Source organism: Mycetomoellerius zeteki, unplaced genomic scaffold (assembly GCF_001594055.1).
Source record: "Mycetomoellerius zeteki isolate Tzet28-1 unplaced genomic scaffold, Tzet1.0 scaffold149, whole genome shotgun sequence".
In the NCBI taxonomy this organism is placed as follows: Eukaryota; Metazoa; Arthropoda; class Insecta; order Hymenoptera; family Formicidae; genus Mycetomoellerius; species Mycetomoellerius zeteki.
The window spans coordinates 3,236,821-3,261,874 of NW_017256436.1; the positions used below are offsets into that span (position 1 = coordinate 3,236,821).

General features: G+C 33.0%; 1 protein-coding gene and 1 non-coding gene across 2 annotated transcripts in view; one reads left to right on the forward strand and one right to left on the reverse strand.

Annotated features, from left to right (window-relative positions):
* The window catches only part of LOC108720301 (uncharacterized), a 105,631-nt gene that overhangs the window by 32,845 nt on the left and 47,732 nt on the right, over positions 1 to 25,054 (reverse strand). Inside the window, 1 exon segment of the mRNA XM_018444219.1 lies at positions 5,594 to 5,766. Coding sequence (XP_018299721.1) covers positions 5,594 to 5,766 — 173 coding nt within the window.
* Positions 24,597 to 24,668, forward strand: TRNAE-UUC (transfer RNA glutamic acid (anticodon UUC)). The gene has a single exon. It is a non-coding gene; the product is annotated as a tRNA-Glu (tRNA).

Here is a 25,054-nt window from a genome sequence, read left to right on the forward strand (position 1 = left end):
TGGTAGGGATAGCGATTATCTCCTTTTACAGTTCGCCAAATTGTTTGTGGTGACACTCCCAATACAGCCGACGCATTCCGAACGCTGGTCTCAGGATGATTGTCAAAATGTTGTAAAATACGATTCCCTGCCTGCAAATCTCTTCGTAACGCTGCTTGAAATCGGTTGTTTTCTTGTCGAATTGAAAATGTTCCAGTCTCTCGCAATCTATTAAATGTCAACATAAACACTCTTCGGTTTGGCACTCTTCTGTTTGGAAATCGTCGTGCATATTCTCGCACCGCCTTTAAAGCATTACCGTTGCAGAAACCGTATACAAAAACCATATCAGCATATTCACTATTAGAATACGTACGCGGCATATTGCAAAAGACAAAATTCATCTACTGTTAAAGGCTTTCAAAGAGCGACTGACAAATTCATAACAGAAAGTGGAAAATGTAATCAAATATGTCGGTGCTAGATATGGCAAGAAATGTAAACATTTTTTTTCGATTTCTCTGAAACGGAGCAAAAACGAGCATATGTCTATAGGACTTTTTTTCTTAGTTTTTTACTCCTCTACACGCTCCCGAAGTTTTGCCATTTAATTTGGAAACACCCTGTATACCTGATGTTACGGTAAATCTGGGACATCCTGTATAATTAACAACGTTAAATACTCAGACATATTCCTACTAAATTTTAAACTTGCTATAAATTTTAAAATACATTTTATTATTATGCGTGTACGAAAGATTATATCATTTAATTTATAATAAAAAGAATGATTAGTTAGGCGTATAAAAATAAATATTATTTCTATTAAACTCACGATAAATTTTGAAATGTTTCTCATTCTATGTGATGTTTAGCATTAGACTGATAAATAAAAAAGTGATATTATTTGAAGGAGAGATACAACACTCTCAGAAAACAACTTTTATATCACGTAAATTGTGTATGTTGAAGTATATCAATCTCGAAAGTACATCAATCTCGAAAGCCGAGTCTGTTTCTATCTAAAGCGGATGCAATAATCGGATTTTTCTTATTTCCGCGGGAGAACACGTATACACGTACGCATCTAAATGTATTTAGAAGGATTTTGTAGATTCGAGAAAGTATTAGTTATCAACATTTTTATTTGTTGAATAAACAATGTTGTCCAATACTTTCATCGATAGTACTAGAAAATATCTATGCAAACTTCATATCTTCGATGTTTGAAAAATAAGCATCGATATTATTCGATACCTTCCATTGGATGCTTGAAAAGAATAATAAATAGTGAAATCGATATAAATAATTCCTTAACACGTGACATTTTTCTCTCGGTTTTTTAATTACTTTTTGCCAATGTATTTTATTCTATTTAGCAGCGCAAGGTTATTTGTCAGCATTTATAATTAAACATCAGAAAAGCAAGATCTTTATGAATCCTTTTACGAATTTCTACATTGACTTTGTGGCTTTCTCATTTATTTACACGGAAGGAAAGTAACGATGTTGCACATAAAGTTATAGCACCTGTGCTACTCTCACCGTGTCACAGAGATCATTTTAACAGCTCGCTTGTGCATTGTGTCACGCGGTGAAAAATGTAAGAGCGACAATCGCCGGAAAGTCGAGTGCTTTTTCGTGCTGGCTTTATGTCGCCCAGGTAATCGTCGTTGTGTACCATGATGCTGCAGCTATCACCGGTGGGAGTTTCATGCTTTCCGGAAAAGTAGAATCGTGACGCGAATCAAGGTGCATAGAATTCTGTTATCAGTGATGAATTTAGGATGTTTCAGATCAAAAGTATAACTCAAGTGAAAAATATTTTTAGAAGTTAATTCTTCGACAAATTTTGATTGAAATATTTTTTTGGCACTTCATGCATGTTAGTGCTTTGTGGAAGATAAAAAGTTACACAAAACGTGAGAATATATATGTTTAATTCCATGCAATTAAATTGTGTAATACAATTGTCTTTAATTATGATTCTAAGTTTTTTTATTATTTTATATTGCAGTGTAAACTATAAAATATCGATCTTTTTCAAGTTCATGATTTCAAATGCATAATTTAAAATCGTAGAATTGAAATAGATTACAGGAAAATTAATGAATCACTGTTACATTTTTTCATATTATATTAAAAATAGATTGTAAAAAAACGATTCTTTCGTACTTTCTCATTATGATTGTCACGAACAAAACGGTTGTCTCTAAATTATTAATAAAGTGATCATTATTTCTGGCGTAGCAGTAAAAATTATCATACTTTTTGCTGTGTGCAGTGAAGCTTCTCAATTTTCTTTCTTCGTTAAAATCCTGTTGTTACAGATCGAAATTTATTTTTTGATACGTTTTAAAGTATCGTTGATGGAAATGCATCAGTACTTTATTTGATTGAAACTGAATATTGCATCTTGGTGCTGGTTTACGTGACAGAGAGAAAACAGATTGAAATATTATATTCTAACGAGTTTTATTGAAAGAACTTCGTATTTTGCATTTAATCGATATCGCGTTTTCGAGATAATTAATATTGGTCCGTAGCGTAATTTCGCATGGAAGGAGAAATATTAATTGTTCTAGAATATTTTCTTGCTTCTACATTGTAAAAAAATTCCGTGAATTTACACATATAATAGATGAAAATTACATATAATAGAGAAAAATTACATGATTAGTCCTGTAAATATATAAAAAATCATGCAATTTTATAGAAATTATGTAATTCCACAAAAATTATGTAAATTTGCTTATATTATGTAAATATATTGTATTTTATATGGAAAATTACGTAAATAGCAGAATATTTTGAATATTTTCTCTAATTATCCAAATTTTAGTAATATTACGTAATATAACAGTAATTTTTTGCGTACCTATTGCTATTAAATAATATACAGGATCCGCCAAAAGTCTCGGGCCGGTTGAATATTTCGGAAAATATGCATTTTTGAGAAAAATGTTTCAAACAAAAGTTGTAGGGTTTAAAAAGATCTATTCACTGATCACATCCGCTTGACCTTGGGTGGCGCCACCAAGGTCAGGGCAAGGTCAAATTAATTTTTTTAAATGGAATACCCTATTTTTGATGCCAGAATCTAATAAGTGCCAGAATCTAACTAGTGCCAAGAGCTTTCCAAAACGCTATATTGAAGTTATTTTTTATTAAGTATTTTTCGAGTTATAAGGCCTGTAAATGTATAATTTTTGCACTAAGAATTCATTTTTACGTAAAAATGAAAATAAGAGGTACAACCTCCAATGATTTTGATCTTGACAAATGTTATTCAGGACATGATCCTGAATAACATATAACATTCAAGAGGTTTTAGCCGTCGATCGGACACCTTGCGTAATGCTAATACCGGTACTTTCAAGCCTTATAACTCGAAAAGTACTTAATAAAAAATAACTTTATTATAGTGTTTTGGAAAGCTCTTGATACCAGCTATTAGATTCTGGCATCAAAAATAGGGTGTTCCATTTAAAAAAATTAATTTGACCTTGACCTGACCTTGGGGCGCCACCCAAGGTCAAGCGGATGTGATCAGTGAATAGATTTTTTTAAACCCTATAATTTTTGTCTGAAACATTTTTCTTAAAAATGCATATTTTCCGAAATATTCAGCCGGCCCGGGACTTTTGGCGGACCCTATATAATGCAAAATGTATTGTCATATTACCGTTCCTATAACTACATATACACATTGTAATTGTACTTCCACAATCTGCTTAATTACAAACCAAAAAATTATTTTTATTTGCATATTGCAAATTTACAAATGCGTGGACGTTTACAACTATTATAGTGGGTCTCAAAATTACCCATTATAATAGTTGTAATTTTACACAAAAATTTTTTACAGTGTACTTTCGAATGGATTTTAGTTTTAGAGTAATAAAATATAAAACGCGAAAGTTAACAATTCTTTCAGTATGTTGAATTGCTTCTCTTCGGTTTTGATTTTGTTCACATCATAACTTCCGTCAATAAACTATCATGCTATTTCTTTTTGGACATCGATAAATGTACAAGCTGGTGTGTTTATAAAATGGAAGCTATCTAAGTTTTTCACGATTTTTCATGACGGATATTTCAAACTATAAAATATTGAATCGTAAAAAAGCATATTTCCTATCTTTTGTTCTTTCCTCATTGGTTTTATTTACTTCCGTCATATAATCCTGTATAAACATTATATTTACCATCATAAACATCACGAGTTTTATTTCTATTTCAATAGTTACGTTTTTCGCATAAATAATGTATAAACACGTCTCTTTGCGTGTTTAACGAGCGATACAAATGTGAAATGCAGCAGGATAATCAAGATTACGTGCTTTCCACGAGGTCTTATCTCTTCGTTAGGAGCGAGAGTAAGATAGAGGCTTCGGAATTGATGATATAAAAGAACGATATGCCAAAGTTTATTTATCGTACGCGTCGTTTGTTCTTCCTTTAATCTGCAGGAGATAAATACCGGTCTGTGCGCACAGTTGAAACAACGGGACTCCGTCCGGCCGTCAAGATAGGATGTTGCTAAAGGGGAGCGAAAGGGATCCGCGTCACTGGGAGGGTGGAGGAGAGAGAAAATCCGACAGACGTGCAGGAAAAAAATGCGAGAGAGACCATAGAAAGGGCGCTAGGATTTTGCTAAAGGTATACAAAAACCGGCTTCAGCCTCTGTTGCATCTCCCTTCGTTCTTCGAGTTCTTCGAACGGTTAGCGCGAAGCGACGGTGGATTCGTTAAAAATTCACCCTGCACTGAAACGCGGAAGTCGAGCAAATAAAAAGTCGAGCCGTCAAAGGACGGCTACGGCGGCTTAATCCTCTTCACGCTGAAAGGATTTTAATAGGACGCGTTAATAATTCTCCATGCATGATACTCTTTTAATTATGCCATCGGTCTCGCCCTTCCATAAATACTACTATAATTTGTACACGCGTATATGTAATTGAGTGATTGGAGAAATGGAAATGTTCCTAATAAACGTATTTTATTTATTACTCCGTTTCTTGATCCACATGTGTTTCACGACGCGCAATTATTCGACTCTGTTTCGAATGTTTACTCTTGCCAGCATAATATCGCATTATGTGATTGAACATTCGAAAACTCGTTCAAATATTTCGTAAAGGGCAATAATAAGTTTCGTAAATACACTGAAAAAAAGATTGGCTGCTGCAGCAAATTAGATGGTAAAATATGGCATAGCATTTTTAATTGGTTGTATCAGTCAATTTTTGGTTGCGTTAACCTATCCGCAATGTTAGTATAGGATTTCGATAGGCTAACACAACCAAAAATTGACTGATACAACCAATTAAAAATGCTATGCCATATTTTACCATGTAATTTGCTGCAGCAGCCAATCTTTTTTTTCAGTGTAGATCGATCAAAAAGAGAAAGAATTTGTGGAAGCTGCAAAGGAAATTAATCTTGAAATACTCCGTTAAAAATGTCAACATACTGTAAGTTGCAATTACGTAATAGAGAAGCAGGTGTGTACCAAACATATGGTACCCATTTTAAAGGCTTTCAAGTGACGGAGTGCAATTCGTTATTGGATTAATGGCGCGTCATTAAGTACTATGCTGAATATGACGTACTTTTTCCGAATCCGTGTCCGAATATACGCGGCCGGGTCGATACTCTGGTGGCAGGTACGCTCGAGCAGTTTCCGGCGGTGCGAGCTGCAGCAAAACCCTACCACGTAGTGTCAGTTCCAGTGTATGTGGAGTCACCACTGGTCCTGCTCTCGAACCACCCACTACACCTCCATCTAAAACAAATATTAATGGAAAATGTAAGGTTGTCGTCAGAATCACTAATTTACTTCTACTTCGTATAACGCAGTAAATAGTTGACAAAAATATTTTTAAACTTAAAAAGACCGCTAAAAAATTATTTCATCTAAATTAGCGTGATTTATCATATCTACTTTGGTAATTATAAATAATTTGTACACAGTTAATGTACCCAATTAAAATTATTATTCTAATGTAGTTTTATTTAATAAATTCTTTCAAAAAAGCATTAATTACGTTTGAATATAAAATTGTGAATATATATTCATTTTTATTATTTAAAAGCTGCTTTTAAAAATATGAAAACTAATTCTGTATGAAAAAATCTCTAAATGATACGGCATAAAAAAACAAAGACTGTCAGATTTTATGCAATGGTAGCTTTTAGTAAAAAAATTCTCTTCATCTGTTTTAATCATATGAGGTATATATGTAATCTAATTATAGAAACATTTTTCTTCTTTAGAGCACGTCAATCTGGTACGCCTTGATTCACTGACATGACTTTGTGTTATATACATAGGTCGTCTGAAAAGTTTTGAGCCTCAACATGAAGATGGCATTACTCGTCAAAACAATTTTGGTACTATAATCGTACATACTTTGAAAGATACCTGCGAAAATTGTAGCTACTTTCGGCGCTTAGTTGTTGTTTGACAGTCATTTGTGCCAGTCAATGTCAATGTTTTTGTAAAAATGGAAAAAATCGAATATCAGCAGTCGCCATGATAAAAATTCACGAATTGCGGTTCGAATTAATTGACCATCCACCGTATTCACCAGATCTAACCCCCAGAGACTTTTTTCTGTTTCCTAGGCTCAAAGTTTGGCTCGGAGGACAGAAATTTTCATCGAACGAGGTCATCGCATCCGTAGACGCCTATTTTGCAAAGCAAGACGCTCAGTATTATTTGAATGGATTAAAGGGGTGGGAGCATCGCTGAAAAAAATGTATCTACTTAAAAGGAGACTATGTGGAAAAATAAAATTGAATTTGACCGAAAAATTACTTGTTTCTATGTTAGGCTCAAAACTTTTCAGACGACCCTCGTAATTACGACTTGTCGCTAGAAACAATCGATTATACACGTGCCAAACTATTTACGAAGTGAGATTAGGATTATAATTAATTCTTTGACTAAATAGTTATAGCTTGTAGAATGGCTGACAAGCGGACGGAAGTTGGTCGCAGGTGCGCACGTGAGGACTTTCATTCGACAAGGGGATTTTTCGGAAATTACTCGGTTTATTTACTGCGATCACGCGCCCTCATCAATTCGAATCATTTATTATCATTTTTTTACAGGTGTTGCATGCTTTCAACGTTCGCTATCTTTTCTAGCTATTTTTCTGAAATCCTATTCTAAATAATTATGCTAAGCGCTCGAAACATAATTGAAAGGAAATCACATCGAGGGAGGGAAAGATTGAGGAAACCGCGAATGAATTCGACCTCTCCTTCTCCTGTAATCTCGTAATCATGTTTTCATCGATCGTGTCGATCTGCGCCTCCAATTGCTCCAATATCGGACTAGATAGGTCATTCGTTGATTTCTCTAACATTTGTGCAAAATGATGGAAATCAAGTTTTGCAGCAATTTCTGTATGAATTCTTCCGTCTGAATGGATACGTGGGGTACCTATATATTTTAGACAGTAAAAATTGTTATATTTTTGTGCGAATTTTGTTATGATGCTTTAAAACGCTCCACTTTTTGAACAACAAAGAATAGTTTTGCATAAACTTTGTCTTGTTTTCGCTTTTACAGTTTTAGTGGGATCCTTGTAAAACACAGTAGTGAAAAGATGAAAAATTAGGCATTAACAGAAGGATTAAACGTGTAATTAGTACAACTTTTAAATATATTATTTTACAGTTGTGTATTATGTAAGTATTTTGTAAAAATATTAGTATTATTTCATTCTAGTGTCTTTATAACGTCACATTTTTCATGGAAACGTTATTCTGTAATAGCAAACAGTCTAGCCTAACCATCCATTATAACACTTCCGTTATAAATCCTGCATAATTCGCCATTGGGGTGCTAATTCTGCGCGTGTCACGGACATTAACAGCCTAATGGTGGGCTAAAGCGCCTTGACACGGAGAATATTCTCCCGCGAGTACTCCCTGGTAATTTACGTAAGCGCTCCGACCGACAAATTCTTCCCCTTCTGCCGTGTCTCTGTAAAGGCACCAAGGAAATTAGTGAAGACTGCCAGAATCGATACACTAAACGTTTAATACTGAGCGTGCTCGATTAACTTGAATTAATGTGCGTGCAGATTCGACGCTTGAATCATTTTCGCACTCTGTTTTAATTAAAAGGTTTATATATCTGTATAAAATGTTTTAAAAATTGACACAAGTTATTATGTAACACTGATGTGACCTTTTCATATTGCTGTCTATAAGGCTTTTTATTAAAAGTTTTTCGTTCAGCGATACGGGAGGCGATTTCTAATTTCGCCAGTAGTCAATCTCCGCGAACGATCGGACAGGTTTCCGTGTAAATTAGAAAGCAGAGACGCATCGGACGGGACGCTCCAAGCGATAAACTATTTCCGTTCTACGAAGACTTAAGCTCTAAGGAAATTAGATGGATCTGAACAGATCGACGTGTTCCCTTGACAAATCTCGAATAATCTCTAGATGGAGAGAGATGAGACAGACTCGCGCAGTCACGTCCGCTGATCGTTAGCGCAACATTTCCACGTCACTTCAATCCACACATGCCTATAGGGGGATGCATTTAAAATAGAATTACGTAAAAGAAGACATTACACACATACGAATATGCTTTTCAGACAAAATTCGAATGCAAGTGGAATCTGATTGGTCGCGATCAGTTGTCGCGAGTTCAGTTTGGTTGTTTTTGAAAATATCAATTTGCATAATGAACACGTTAATTATCGATACCATTTGCATTTCGTCGGCGGGAAGAAATACACTGGATAAACTGTACAGCGTCGGGCGTTTGCGTCATCTATCACTGTCCGTTTTTGTTATCGCGTCGAATGTTATTTCACCCTATGTTGCAACAGTAGTCAATCTTTGTAAACGATCGGACTTGTCTAGATGTCGCAATCCGACCGCCGACGAAGGCACGATTTCCTGCTCTATGGGATGCAAGAATCCCCGAAACTAATGTACATCACGGTAATCTACTTGCTGTAGATATGTAGCACGTGCAACAAAATACAAACTTGCTATTTGTCGAATGTTTTTTTTGGTCAGACAAAATTTTCTTGAAATAAAAAAAAGTTTATTGTTCGTGAGATTTATAAAACTGTATAAAAATTCCACGAAAAAAGAGAAAAACGTAAACAGTAAAAAAATTTGTGTATTTGTGTTGGAAACGATCCACTCACGTTTGTGTTAACAGTTTGTGTTGAATTTTTTAACATATTCGAGTGTTAATTTAACATGTGATTATGTTATTTAAAGATTTTTTTTTAAATTGATATTTAATGTTTCTTAGTGTCAAAATGACACAATTTATGAGTAAGTGAACAAGTAACATAAAAATAATGTGTTTTAAAACATAAATTCTAAGACAAATGAATAAAATATGTATTAATTTAACATATCATAAATGTTGATCTTCTGGGGGGAAAACAAAAAAAATATTTCCACGGTATGTTTACAAATTGTCGATGTTATCTTTCTTTGTATTTATTCTCTTACATAATATTTGTGTTACCTTCTAACATATTCATCTTGTGTAAAATTAACTCAAAAATTTGAGTGGATCGTTTGGGACATGCGATTTATGTTAAATTCAACACATTTTTTTCCAACTGTGTGGAATAAATATGTATCATTAATCTATTTTTAAGTAGATCTTTTTATTGTTTGTTATCATATCTTAAAATAATACTGTTTTATGTAACAGTTTTTTATATATTCTTATATGTAAATATTAAAAATTAATAATATTTCAGCTTTGGTAAATTAATAACAAACATTATTAGAATTTACTAATAAGCAATGATATATTGAACGCATAACTTTACATTTCTCCTTGTTTACTGAAGTATATCGAAGACGCAAGTGAGTCTTCCAAGTGCTATTAACGCATAACATTAATTACTGTCGGCAAATTATTGCAACTGCTTTACTAATATGAAGTGAACTTTCGTGAGTCCATACAACCGTAAATGTGTTCACGAGGTTTTCATATATGATTGATGATCCATGCGTATTCTTCAAACTTCAAACATTAGGTCGCTCTTTCTATATCCCATCATATCTCTCGCGTTTCCTCTACGCTGCGAAAGGTCAAAGCAGATCCCGCGTTACATTGCATTGTGTCTGTCTTCCATCGATCTTCGTTCAGGCAATGGGTTATGGATAATGGCCCGGGATATCCCTTCAAATCTTTCTTCAAAAAATGAAAATGTCCGTAAACGTATATATATTTTTTTTTCTTCAAGATTTTAGTCGATTTAACTATCTAAGTGAGTAAATCCAGCATTTTTCTTAGTTTGCTATAAATAAAAAATAAAAAGAAGACTGTATTAAATAGGTAATCTGTTAAGATATTTAGTTCTGGCTTGAAGTTCCTTTCATCTTAGACTACACAGTTGGAAAAAATGTGTTGAATTTAACATAAATCGCCCAAACGGTCCACTGAAATTTTTTAGTTAATTTTACACAAGATGAATATGTTAGAAGGTAATACAAATATTATGTAAGAGAATAAATACAAAGAAAGATAACATCGACAATTTGTAAACATACCGTGGGAACATATTTTTTTTTCAGAAGATCAACATTTATGATGTGTTAAATTAATACATATTTCATTCATTTGTCTTAGAATTTACGTTTTAAAACACATTATTTTTATGTTACTTGTTCACTTACTCATAAATTGTGTCATTTTAACACAAAGAAACATTGAATATCAATTTCATAAAAAATCTTTAAATAACATAATCACATTATGTTAACACTCGAATATGTTAAAAAATTCAACACAAACTGTTAACACAAACGTGAGTGGACCGTTTTCAACACAAATACACAATTTTTTTTTACTGTGTACGCGTACCACTCTTTGCAAAAATTTATAAATCTAATTTGAAAATAAGACATAGACTTACATTAATTATAATTCCGGAGATTAAATTCAGTGATATACTATAAATAATTTTAAATCGCTTCTATTATGTTTGAAGTAACTCTTTTGATCTTTCGGAGAATTGCAATGTTGACGGAAGAAAGAGACATTCGCTTTGTCGAAGTAAACAGATAGTTGTTTGTAATTCTAGAAAATAGAATTTCCAAGAACTGACTTCTTCTGAATCCCACACTCTTAAGCATATATCGCACAGTACCTTTAAATCTTATAGGTACTAATTTCTAAATGGAAATGACATTTCAAGTTACACATTAACACTTTTCCTAATAAGAGATATTTTTCTCGATATATTAGCACGAGATATGAGACAGACGAGATAACAATATAACGATTTGATTGCCGATATTTATCCTTTGGCCTAACCACTTATCTTTATGAACTCATGATACTTTTCTTTACACTGAGAAAAAAATATTTTTTATTTTAGTAATATATTTATTAAAATTCACGCAATTTAAACAAATAAGGTTATAATATAAGATTTCTTAATTTAACTATAGTAAACTAAAGCATTAAAATTAGAAAATGACTTTACTTATTGAAAGGTTTACTTGAATTAATTCAAGTTTAATGTTTCAGTACAATACTTATTGAAATACACTAAATGAAATTTTAAACTACTGATTGTGAATCTGAATCATTTCATTTAAAGAATGGCATTTTAATAAATATTTATTTAAATTAATGTTTTTATTATAAAAATAATAAATACATGTTACATTAAATTCCACTAAAGTCGCTCACTCGCAGTATCTACGTGACATTGTCGATAGATGAACGTTATTTCTTGTAAGAAGAAAACCATACACGAAAGAATAACAGACGCAGCATTATAAGATTTTTCACTCTTGTTCTAAAGAAATGAATCGCCTTGAAGGCGAGCGTTCAAAACTGAGTTCCAAAATGAAAGCGACTAAAGTGTATTTTTTTAGTATATATTATATTTGACCGTTTGAGGTCTTTATTTCAGATTTATTGTATATTTTTACATTACGATCTTAAAAGATACTGTATTTAATATGAATGAAATTAAATTTGGTTATATATTATAAATAATTTTAGATCACTCTTTTTATGTTTCAAATAATTTTTTTTATTTGTCTCGAGGAATTGTACAATGCCCGGCGGAACAAAGGCATATTCACTTTGTTGAATTAGATAGATGCTTGGTTGTAATTCCGGAAAGTAGGTTTCCCAAGAACTGATGATATTTATTATCTCGGACTTCTGCCGACACCCTATATCGGGAGCGCCCGAAGATTGTTTTAGAGATTCATGAAGCACCGCAATGTTCACCTATTTCCCAACCGCGTTGGCGGATTCCAGGACGGTGTCCCGTTCGCGTGGGCGTAACGTAGGCATGCATACGTATGTGGGCAATATAGAGGATGAGGATCTATCCTTGTTACACGTATGGATATATATATATATATATGTGCGTGTCTCGACATTGATGGATAGTAGAGCCCTCCGTTTCTGTCTGTCCCATAAACACTGACCGTTTGAAATCTATCCTTTACAATCCTCCTTTATCCCTTTCTCCCCCTCCTCTCTTACGCTATTTAGAGTCTCTTGTATCTCTTGAGTAATTTGGTGAAAGATCGTTTTGGCGGGAAAAAATCGTATTGTAAAATGAGGAAATTTCGCACGAGCGAAGGAAGATTTTTCATGAGCTGCGAAAATCAACAGCCGAAATAACATGAGTAAAATATTATCGGCGAGTAATAACATTTTACGGACTGTCTGTAAAATATTATGCGTGATGCGTTCTAAAAATTTACTAACGGTACTTCGAAGCATATTTATTTAATTCTAGCAGATCTACAGAAAAATCTCGTGAACGGAGAAAGCTTCGAGCTTTAGATACATCTCTTCCGAAAGAAAAAATGTAAAAACCGCGGAAAATGTCTCAATTTGCCTTTGCGGTCAACGATTTACGATACGAGTCCCCTGCGGATCAGGACCGACGTTATTGAGCATTTTAAAAAGGAGGTCTGATACTGACGTGTCTCTTTCCACTTGAGAGTGCGGAAGAGAGATGTTCCACCTGGCTCTTTCTTGCAGCGTGGCTTGTCGCGAAAGCTAGATATTAGCATCTGTTATTAACATAATCAAAAATTTGTATGCTTTAAAGTTTTAATTTATAGTTTTAAAATTGCATTTTTTATTTTAGTAGATATCAAACTCTGATTATAATCTATTACACACATAAATAACGTACCTATAATCTTGTTTTTTTAAACTAAAGTATCGATGCTAAAATAGTGTGAAACGAACTTAAAACTTTTTTTAAGACTATATACATATAGTAGAGACATTTTTCATCGTGTATCTTTTAAATACAAAATTATAATATTGCTTTCAAAGCAAAATACGAGCCTTTATGATGGCATATTTTCATAACCGCTACTGGTTGTAACTGCATTATTAAAATTTAGGTCGACCGCGGGATATCGAGAAATCACCGTGCAAAACGTCACATGCGAGATTCAAACATGCAAGACTAACGCGCGACGATAATACTAAAGTGTCGGTTTTTACATGACTGGAATTTCATTTTATAAGAGAGAACGTGGAAATAACTGAAATTCCACGACTTCCTGCTATTCGTATAACTTTTCGCTACAATAGGCGCGACAATTTACACAGAGATGCACATCTCATTGTGACAAACGTATCGATTGTGGCCTATATACGCATTGAATAACAAGGCAGAAAAGTGACGCTATTTGTCGCAAAATTGGTCTTTTTTAATATTCAGTTATTTGAGAGGAGTACAAAACTGATATGCTCAACTTTTACTTTTCATTGCGAATTTGAGAGTTTTGTTACATTGTTTTTCACTTGCAACTACTCATTGGATCGGTTGGTCGGACAAAGTTTTGTAAGACTTAACTCCAGTTGCATTAGCTATGTTATCAATCCTACAAATGCACATCGATTTACGAGCTTCTGTACCTTTAATGGCAATTCTCTGTTTTGTGGGTGAAATAGGTAGAACCTTGAATCCCGAAAAAAGGGATAGAAGGTAGAAGGCACAGTGACATGACACGTGATACATCGGTTACATCTTTTGGAGCACTTTCGCAATGAAAAATTTACACCGATCAATATGTTACTTATATTTCGTGTAAAATTGTTAATGAATTCTTCAATAAATGTTACTAATAATAAGTATATAGTTTTATAAAAAGTATCATATAAATTAAATTTAATAAATTTACGTTAAAAAAATTGTTTTCTCCTGAATTAAATTTTACACTTCAATTAAGTTTTACTACACTAAATTTTATGAAATAATACTGATAAAAGACAATAATATTAAAATAAAACATAAGTAAACAAACAAACTCTTGAAAATGAAATTACAAAATTAAATTAAAATAGTGTTAATAACAGTTTATTGTAAGCGACAATGCGCAGTTATACTGTATAAACTAATAAATTGATACATCGATACATAAAAGTAAATTATACATTTCAGCTCCAGTAGGTAATGTAACCGAAAATAATAAATATATGATTTAAATCATAGAGATTTTTTCTCAAATTGGTATAAGAAAAAGATATCAAAGATATTAATAAAATGATATTAAGCACAGACGTGTGTAGAAATGAGTCGTATCTTTACTTCGATTGTAACAATCATCGCAATCGTCAAACGAAAAAAAAAACTAAGGTTTTTCCTATACGAAAAGAACAGTTTCATTAAAAAATTTAGCTAGAGAGACACAAATTTGCAAATAATTTTGTTGAACCATCAAAATAATTATATAGAACGCTAAGCGTTGATGATAATGCGACAAAAAGTTCTATATATCAGCAATCAGTTTCAGCATCTTATATAATTATTTTGATCCTCCAAACAAAATTATTTTTAAATTTGTATCTAGCTAAATTTTTAAATACTTCAGCAAAATCGTTTTTCCCATAGGAAACAAACAAAACAAAATGTTGTTTATTCAAGAATGTCTGGAAAGTAAGAATTTTCCTATACGAATGTGTGGAAAACAACATCAGGAAACCATTGCAGAGAACATCCGGAAGGCGAGTTAATGTGTTAGTAGTTACTGAATTATGTATATTAGTTACTTGGCGTCCAAGTCGACCGCTGCCGCAAATCGATTCGGCCACCAACGGTAATATGGCAATGTAATTATCGCTTGAATGCGAAGCGTCAGAGAAAAAGGAGCGAAAAAAGGATGAGGCATGGCGCCATTGACAGCCCCGAAAGGTGCGATGCAGAAAATTCGGGGGAGGGAGAGGGTAAACATTTAGCCATGAGGCTCTTTTGCCTCAACTGAGTCTGCTGGCGGCAAATGACGCTACAAAGGTGACAGATCATTAGAGGCTATATCTCGCTTTAAGAGTGTGCTGAGGTCGCTCATCCCCGTAATCCCTATCGACCCTCGGCTTCTTGGAGAGAAACCGGAGAATTGGCCCGGGAGACGTACCATTGTAAAATATGCCGCGTACATTTACATACATCTCCCATTTTCCCCGACGTTACCAGCCTTCCCATTCTATTTGCTGAGCTGAGCATATGCGATACTTTATGAATGAATCAAGAACAAACGACTGTAAATCCATTGACAAAATTTTCCAAACGGCACAAGTCTCTCTAGTCACAGAACTTTTTATCTAAAATGAAACTAAGATTTTTTAAAATCACAACACTTTTCTTCTTTTTTCATCGCAGATTGTAGGAAAAATGATTATGCTGAAATATTTAAAAATTTAGTTAGATACGGATTTAAAAATAATTTTGTTGGCTTATCAAATAATTATGTAGAAAATTCAAGCATGATGAGCAATACTGCGAGAAATTTTTATATTTTAGCAATCAGCTTGAGCGTCCTAGATAATTTAACAAAATTATTTTTAGATTTATTTCTAGTTAAATTTTTAGATACTTTAACAAAAAAAAAAACAGTTCTTTCTGTGTATCCTAATCTCAATTATAGCAAATTTAAAAACGTTATAGAAACTTAGATTACGTTCTAATTGTAAGATTACTGTAATAATCAGAATCTTTTTCTATTTTTGTAATTTCCCAAATTATGATAATAAATTTAAGAATGCGGCACGCAAAGCTACTCTCTAACACTTTTATGCTTAAATTCTAAGCAGAATCGTAAGGCTCGTACCATATTTTTGTAAGATTTGTAAGAATTTTTAAGTGCTTATACCTGTATACAATATTTTTGCAGACAGCTTCTTATTAGCAATAAAACTTACAAGAAATCGTATATATTTATGAATAATCGTACGTCTTACGATACGCATAAAATCAGAATATTAGTCATAAGTTCTTGTGTGTGTGCAAATTTTACGAGAGCACGTTACGAATCTTAAGATTCTGCTTAGAATTGATCCATTAGAGTGAATCTCACTCTGAAGAGCGAAATCTCACTCTTAAAGATTGAAAATTGAGCCGCTCTTGGCTCAATTTTCACTCTTTAGAGTGAAATTTCATTCCAAAGAATTTGGAGAGTATGTAACATTTGTATTAATGTTGAAAACTAAAGTTTCTTGTGTCAAAATACATTTCACTTTCCTTACATCCCGGATATAACTGGGATGTTGAATAATTCATCAAACTGTAGAATATGATCCGCAGTGAATATTCACTACGTAAGTACCGACAAATTACGAAAGAGGAGTTAGAAAGGTCGTTAACGCGAAAGACGTTCGAAGTACACCGCAGCAATTCTAGCTGCAGCGGTGGTGAAACGTTAATTAATGATCGAGATGGAAGTCGCTAACTGTCGAAGGGTGGCGGAGAGAACATGGAAGACGAGCAGGTATTTCCCACGCGCGTCAAAATGAGTTTTGGAGGAAGGAATCACGAAATATCGCGTTCGCGCGGATGATCGAGTTATGAACGTTGCGAACCGATGATGCTATTATCGTGATATAATGTACCACCTCTCCTCATAAAGTCATTATTCTAAATTGTACGTTGTAGTAGTAGAGAATATACGGCGGAATGTGTTAACGGCGTTGTTAAGAGAGTTTCGTGTAACATGAACTGATTACAGGCAAACAGACAGTGGGAAGCAATGAAAGTAGTAATAATGCAAGATAGTTTTTTATTTATGTGAGAGTCTTGTTTATTCGTGGCAGGAAAATTTACGATGGCGATTTTACGATAAAAGAAACTTTATGTCGCAGTAATAAAGTCAAAATTATAAAGTCAAAATTATAATACTTTTATAAAGAATTCTTCTATAAAGAAATAATAAGTCGGATCATTATGAAGAAGTTTGCTCTAACATTTTCGCAGTAATCCAATACTATTGTTAAATAAAGTCAACTCCGGTTGATTCGCTCGAATAATCAGAAATAAAAATCTACGTGAACAAGTGGCTGAAAGCGATCGTCTGACAATGAGTCACAATTCTTACGCGCGTGCCATTCGAATACAATTTCTCTTTCACTTAATCTTCTGCTCACGTACTTTACATTTCTCACTAACATATTATATAGACATTATTGATTTGACTATGGTACATGAATCTTAACTTTTATCATTATATCATTTTCTGAAGAAAAGATTCTAGATTAATGAATTAAGAAAAAAAAAAAATTAAGAAAACTTTGATTAAAAATTGAAATAAGTGTTCGATAAATTTTACAGCAGCTAATAAAGAGAGAAATTTTTTAATTTTATTAAGAATTAATTTAATTAATGTTCTAAATATTTATTTAAATCTAATAAATTATTATATAACATTTGTTGCTAATGTTTAAATAAATAAATCAGTGAATGCTTCGTTTAACGATCGAAAATGTCGATTATTTCGAATATTAGGATCTGATTAACAATCAGTGATTTCTGAAACATAAAGACAAAGGTACTAAGAGACCATAAGAAATATGAATATACAGTAAGTAGCAATCTGATGCGTTTCGTTTAACACAATCCAAGTTGGATGAATAATTTATAACTGTTGAAGTTATAAGTGATATGCAAAACAAAAAATGATATTTTATTCCATTTGACACAATTCAAGCTGTATGAATAATTTAAGCTGTTAAAGTTGTAAGTGATGAAAAACAAAAAGTGATTTTTTTATTAATTTTTCTGATAGGAAATAAATAAGAAAATTTTTATTGAATTCTATTTGAATTTCCCAAGTATTATATATAATAAGTATATAAAGATATTTAAAATTATAAATTATTTCGTTTTTCTTTTCGTTCGAAATTTTTTGTAGGGATTTACAATTGTTAAAGAATATATATTATATTATTAAAGTTGAACATTGCGGTCGTTTGTAATTGCTTAATGAGTATAGAACATTTTGCCTGAGTATTATTTCTCAAAATAATCATAATATTTCTCTTGAAGTTACTGTCTGCTTTTAATTTGCAAAGGACCGTTTAAAAGGTCCTACAAGCAAGCAAGTGTAAGCGCCAAAAGTTAGAGGGTGCGTTCCTTTGTGGATAGATAATGATAGAATGGAGAGAATTTCATATGTCGAGATTATTATGATTCTCGCCCTTCATCTCTTAAGTTCTATGCGATGAATGATTTCAATATTGCTTGATATCTCTCATCATTTTGAAATAACTTATTCTGTCTGTCATAGCGATTCAAATTTTGACGATTTTCATTCGTTTAGGTCGTCTCGTTTCGGATAAAGGTAGGAGATCAATACTCCAACTTCTTTTAGACAGATTTTTTTTTTTTCAACTGGGTAGTAAATACAAGTGTAGATCTGTAGAGATCTATATAACTTTTACAGATATCTATAGATCAATACGAGAACTGAGTCAACTTCATATCTCGCGATTACCATGAATCCATATTTTTGTTCCATTTTAATCTACCGGTTCTTTTTACGTTGCAGTCCTTTGATCCTGTAAGCACTTGGTGAATTTATCTCTGCAAATGTTCACGAGCAAACTCAACACGTATGTTTCTTCTTTACTGTTATGAATGCAGTTTTATGCATTCTGCGATTAATACTAAAATTATTTAAAATTTTAATAAAAATTTTAACTACTGAAAGATCGACAATTGTACATATAATGGAAAGCGTTAATCGGAAAATGAGAAACATATTAAATCTTTATTTATATTTTTTTCACATCTTATTAAGCAAATTTTTCTATAATTTAACATCAATCATTTAACATTTATCATTGATATTTCTCTAAATTTTTTCTTTCAATTTATTATTTTATCTACATTAGTCGTTTTGAACTTATAAGTACCTTCTCATAAATCTTTTACGGTTTAATTTCTTTTTATATTATTGGTCGCACGACAATAATTCTTATTAAAAGAATAGCGAATTGGCTTGCGCAGCTTTCACACCCGACTAATTAAAAATCGATTACAAGTTACAATTGAAATTTCGATTTGTAGTAAATTACCGCAACGAGTAAAAAAGGATAATGGGATGGTTTTCGAGATAAACGAGATTTAAACGTGTGCTTTTGACAGACAGTTGAAAACATTTAGAGCAACGACGCTACCGCTTTTCACCGAGTTCTGTATTAACGTGGATGAAGATATTTCAAAGACACGCGGTGAACGCACGGATTTACTGGCGACCCCATTTGTTGTGCGTCGACTTCTCGCCAAAGGCATTATGTGTTGCCAACATTATTATAAAGCTCTTGTAGATTTTCCGTAACGTGTAGCTAAAGGAACCACCGCTGGTATTCTGGGGTTCTCTTCTACAAGATATATCGCGAATGGATAGAGCACTGCTTTAAAGGGTTGCAATGACAAGGGTGTTTCTTGCTGTCAGTCAGTTGAAGGCAGACGCTGTGAAGGCGATTACGCGACGGGAATGATTCTCGACAATAGTGAAACCACACCTTGCATTTAAAACTTTCACAGCTCTGCGGATTTACGCGATAATTCCGAGCTTCCGCTGCCGCGGCGGCTCCAACGCGGGTTTATTTCGAGGGCGTGCAGTTGAATTATCTCGCGTGGATGATTTTTGAGGTGCATACTGAAAATTATATATTTTTACACAGAATTGGAAAATGTTAAAGTTGTTAATAATAATATTATTGTAATTCTTTGCTTTAAAACGTTTTAATTATTGAATCAAATTTATAATATTGATAATAGTTGATGTGATATTTATAATATTGATGATGTCATGAGATTAACATTTTGATAGAAATAATATTATTCTGATATTAATAATATTAGTAATATTTTATAAATCGTAATAATAATTATGATTTATAAAATATTTTTCCCCCTCTCCCACCCCTCTATCTATCTTTATCGCTATCTCTTTCATGATATTCTAAATATTTTATCACACTACATCCAGTAATCTCAGCTTGCAAGATTTTTGAGAGAATTTGTGAGATTTTGGAGAAATCTCGCATTCGCGTGGTATGTTGAAAATCAACGAACAAGATGAAGTTTCAGTTTTCAGAGTTAAACGCAAGGACTAATTCTTGGCATTTGGGATAGTGGGGCCCTGCGGTGCCGACGATGCACCGCTTATTATACGGCGCTCGTGAGTCATGCTATGCGGCATCGCAATCGCGTGCAGGATACCTCACGGCTATATCAGGGGGAGAAACTGGAGGGTCCGAATTGCCGACATTGTAAACACGCCTGTTAAGCCGCGCGTATGTTAGTCAAGAATGAGAGTCTGGTGCAACGTTGAGCGCGGCTTGACGCGTTTAATCTCGTGCGATGCCAAGAGAAGGGGACACTGATGGATATTTCGATACCGAAGATATATCGCCGTTACTTAGCTTTACTATCCATACTTCACTGCCTCCATTAGTTAAGTTCGATACCAGCATTGTTAAGCAAAAAGTACAAACTTATATTGACCTTTGTAATTTACTGTTTCACAAATCTTTATCCCCCGGATATCATCGATATTAATATAATGTTACGATGTTTCTCAATACTTTTACAATCAAGTAGAAATATCAATCATGTTAAATTTAAGTGGTTCTTATCAAAAAGAAATGTATCAAGCCATGGTGATATTTTTGAGATATTCTAAACGGTTTTTTTTGCGCTTTGACATTAGACAGCAAAGATTTCAATGTGCATTCTCTTTGAATCATTCAAAAACTTTTAAGAAAGATACTTCTTGAGATCGTGCGGATTTTCAAGAGCTAGCTGAAAAAAAGTTTCTCTCTCTCTCTCTCTCTCTCTCTCTGGGTTTTCAGATTCTTACACATGAGAAAAATGTCTCGTTGGATTAATTGGAATTCTAATTGAAAATGGATGATTTCTGGTTAAATTTACTAGAGATAACTGAACTTTCTAGCTGAGATAACTGAAATTCTGATAGTTGTAATCAAAATCTTTTGGTTATCATTTTCAACCAGACATCATTTTTCTCAGTGTACGCAACAATGTTGCTGATGTCTCATCTTTTAATGGAGCATCTCTCTTCTTATTTTACGGTTTACTCCATTATTGTATAATTTCTTTTCTAATTATACATTAATAAAGTTACTTATTATTATTGCCTCATAACATGTTACCGGATTACAGTACAGCAGATTCGAGATGAATATATACATTCCCAGATTTCCTGCAGGAGCAATGAGAAAGTAATTCGAGAATGATTCTGTTATAGATATATCTCATTAAAAATAATACCGCAGTGTGTGTGTGTGTGTGTGTGTGTGTGTGTGTGTGTGTGTGTGTGTGTGTGTGTGTGTGTGTGTGTGTGTGTGTGTGTGTGTGTGTGTTGTGCATGTGTTCGTGTGTGTGTTTGTGTGTGTATGTGTTCAGTATCTATGTAGGAAAGTTGTTTAATCTACAAGGGTAACTTTACGGATAAACTAATTGCCGTAACAGTGGCTTTGCTCGATGATGCGATTAATTCTGCGACAGCGTCGTCGATTACGCGATTAGCAGTTTCTCTTTGATGCCCCTCTCTCGACATGGTTTGTGATTATTGAATATTTAACGTTGACGCCTTGTCCGATGTTTGACTTGCTTAGAAAGCGTCGTAATCGTCGTGCTACCCACAGTTTAATAGATCCACCGACCTCTTGGCCTTTGTCCTTTATCCAGATTTGATATCATCGATCCTTCTGGAATGCATCGTCCGTAATATTCCATTTCGGATTCCGTTTGCAGTTTCTCCGCTGTACCCGATGTATTTAAACATAGACGAACAAATTTCACATTTAAATTAAGACATTTAAGTTTAGATGAACAAATCGCGAGCTTTCTCCTTGCACAATTCTGTCTCATATCTTCTAAAGATTATTTTATATCACGAGAAATGTTTGTCTCGCGTCGCGCTAAGTTGAGCTATCCTCATTTCGCTCGCAGCAACGTAATTTTCGCAGTGATGTACATCTCAAAAGTGTGTTAATCTCGCGCAAATGATAAATTTACTCATCGCCACAGGGAACGTGAATCGGCAGAGAGCGGCGATATGGTATATGACGCGTATACGGCGCCAGATGCATTGTAAATTTTTCCAGTACGGGGAAAAAAACATCGACGCGAGATATTAATGAATTTAGTTAACGAGCGCATTGCGGTTTCTCTGATCGTGCTATTATGAAATGGTATTATAATATGGTTGCCGGGGCGTGGGCTTCCCACTGGGCATAATAAAAGTGGCTGCGTGACAAAAGAGCTAGAAATGGAATTGAATGGAATTTACGTATTTCGTGATTTATTTGCAAAATAAACATACGGTCATACACAAAATGCAGTCATGCAGTTCCCAACTGTTCGCACGATAATCAATAAATTGGTATACGTATTATTAATTGCGTGATAGATAAGATATATAATTAAGCGTAATGATGAAGCATACAATAGATGCTCGTGATTAATGTTCGCTGTCGAGACGTCGAATTGCATATTATGTATTCTATTGCATATTTTAATTTATGTAATTGCATATTCTATTTTATTAGAAAAATTTATATATATCCGCTTTGTATTATTGTAGCAAACAAATGCTACGACAATTGATTACGTAATGCAAATTATACGATACGAATAATGGAAGGTAGAACCAATGGCTTAATTGGATAAATGAGCCTTCGTTGTTTTTCTTTCTTAGGAGGAAAAAAGGGTTTGCCTAAGTCCTTAATGCATCATCAATCACGTAACTCGATCGCCGAGGATTTTTGGCGCCAGCGGATAGATGAGGTGGATGGATACAATTTTTATAGCGCATCTTGTCATACAGAAGACATTTTTTTCGACGGCTGTCGATGTATGAAATAAATCGAATATAGAAGAAGATAACGTAAGAGAATTGCCTCGTCAGATCATGACATTGTATCTCGCTTCGACCCTTCGACCCTTCATCTTAAATATGAATAAAAAGAAGACTGACATAATCATGCGTGTATTATTTGTAATAAATATTGTTGGCGACGAAATGAAGACATCAATGTATTTATAGCGAAAATGTTTTTGTGTAACATTTTGTTGTTTCCGTCAAAGATATGGATTTTTTCCATGTGGGATATTTTATCGCTGTCACAGGGATTGAAAATGTAAATAGCAATATTTTTATGAAATCATATACCACGGATAATATTATTTTATCGATAACGAGTGTTGCAAAATTTGGTATCTACTATTCAGAAATTCTGGAATTTGTTATAATTTCAATAATAACAAATATTGAGATTTCGATAATAACAAATATTGAGATTTCAATAATAACAAATATTGAGATTAAAATCCTATTCTCTGTTTCAATTGATAACAGTATAGTGATATAAAATTCCGTTAAGAAACTCTGTTAAGAAACATAGATAATTATCAATAAATTTTTCATTTGCAACACAATCTGATCCATTGCAAGAATTTAAAATTAAACTGTTAAAGGACTTCCAAAATTCAAAAAAATATAATAAAAATAAAATGGACAATATAGAAGTCGGCGTAGAAGACGATGCGTATTTATAACTTTAACGACGGTTACATAAAGTCGTAAAGATAAAAAATAATGACAAACTTCATCGTGACAGAGTTGTTTTTACCTTTGCAATTTTATGTATAATTGTCGTTAAAATTAAATTTATTTATTAAGGTAAATATGCATCGTCTTCTATGTCGACTCTTATCACTCTTACTTTGTTTTTGTTATTGATTTCCGTATTTTTTTGTTGCATTCACAAATTTTATTTTTGATTCTTTTTCTCCTTTTGAGTTACGAGATGGTACTGTCACGAGATGAAGTTTCATGCAATGTTTCGTATTCGAAACATGTTAAGCTATGTCACATGTAGTGAAAGCTCATGACGAACTCGACCAATATTTTCTGAAAAGCCTCCAGGATTTGTGGACGGATCATCTTCGGCTTTATACTCTCGAAAGCAGAAAAGATCCGTGTAAGTCCCAAGTAGGAAATATGAAAGAGAAACGAGTAGCAAGGTCAATAATATATGACAGTCATATTTTACATGTATTTTCAACAATAAATATTACGAGAATTAAAATTAAGAGAATTTTTTTATATAAAAAAATACGAAAAATGAAAAAACCAATTTTTCATTAGATTTTTACAAAAAATCAATTTTTCATTAAATTTTTATAATCAGGAAAATAATTTTCTTCGATATTATTAAAAACAATTTATATAATGAAATATTTATTATATAATTTTTATTATATGTTTAGTACGAATGTATTAGTATCAAGTTTGTACAAACATCCAACATAATCCGGTATGGTCTAGTGGCTAAGAAACCTGGCTTTCACCCAGGAGGCTCGGGTTCGATTCCCGGTACCGGAATTTTTTTTCACTAAAAGTTAGTCTACACTTTTTTTTGTCAAATTTATACATTATCCATTATTCAATAACAATTAAAATAGCGCGTATAATTATTTATTATTTGTATATTAATAATATGTGAAATATAGTAATAGTACGTCGGTATTTTTTTTCTTTAAAGATATAAAAATTGAAACAATAAATATAATGTTTATATTAAATATTATAATTATTAGTAATAATAGTTTATCGGAGACATCTATTTTTATTATTGTTTGCTTTTTTTTCTACCTCCAAAAATAAAATATATGTTTGGATTATATACAGGGTGTTTCCAAATTAAATGGCAAAACTTCGGGAGCGTGTAGAGGAGTAAAAAACTAAGAAAAAAAGTCCTATAGACATAT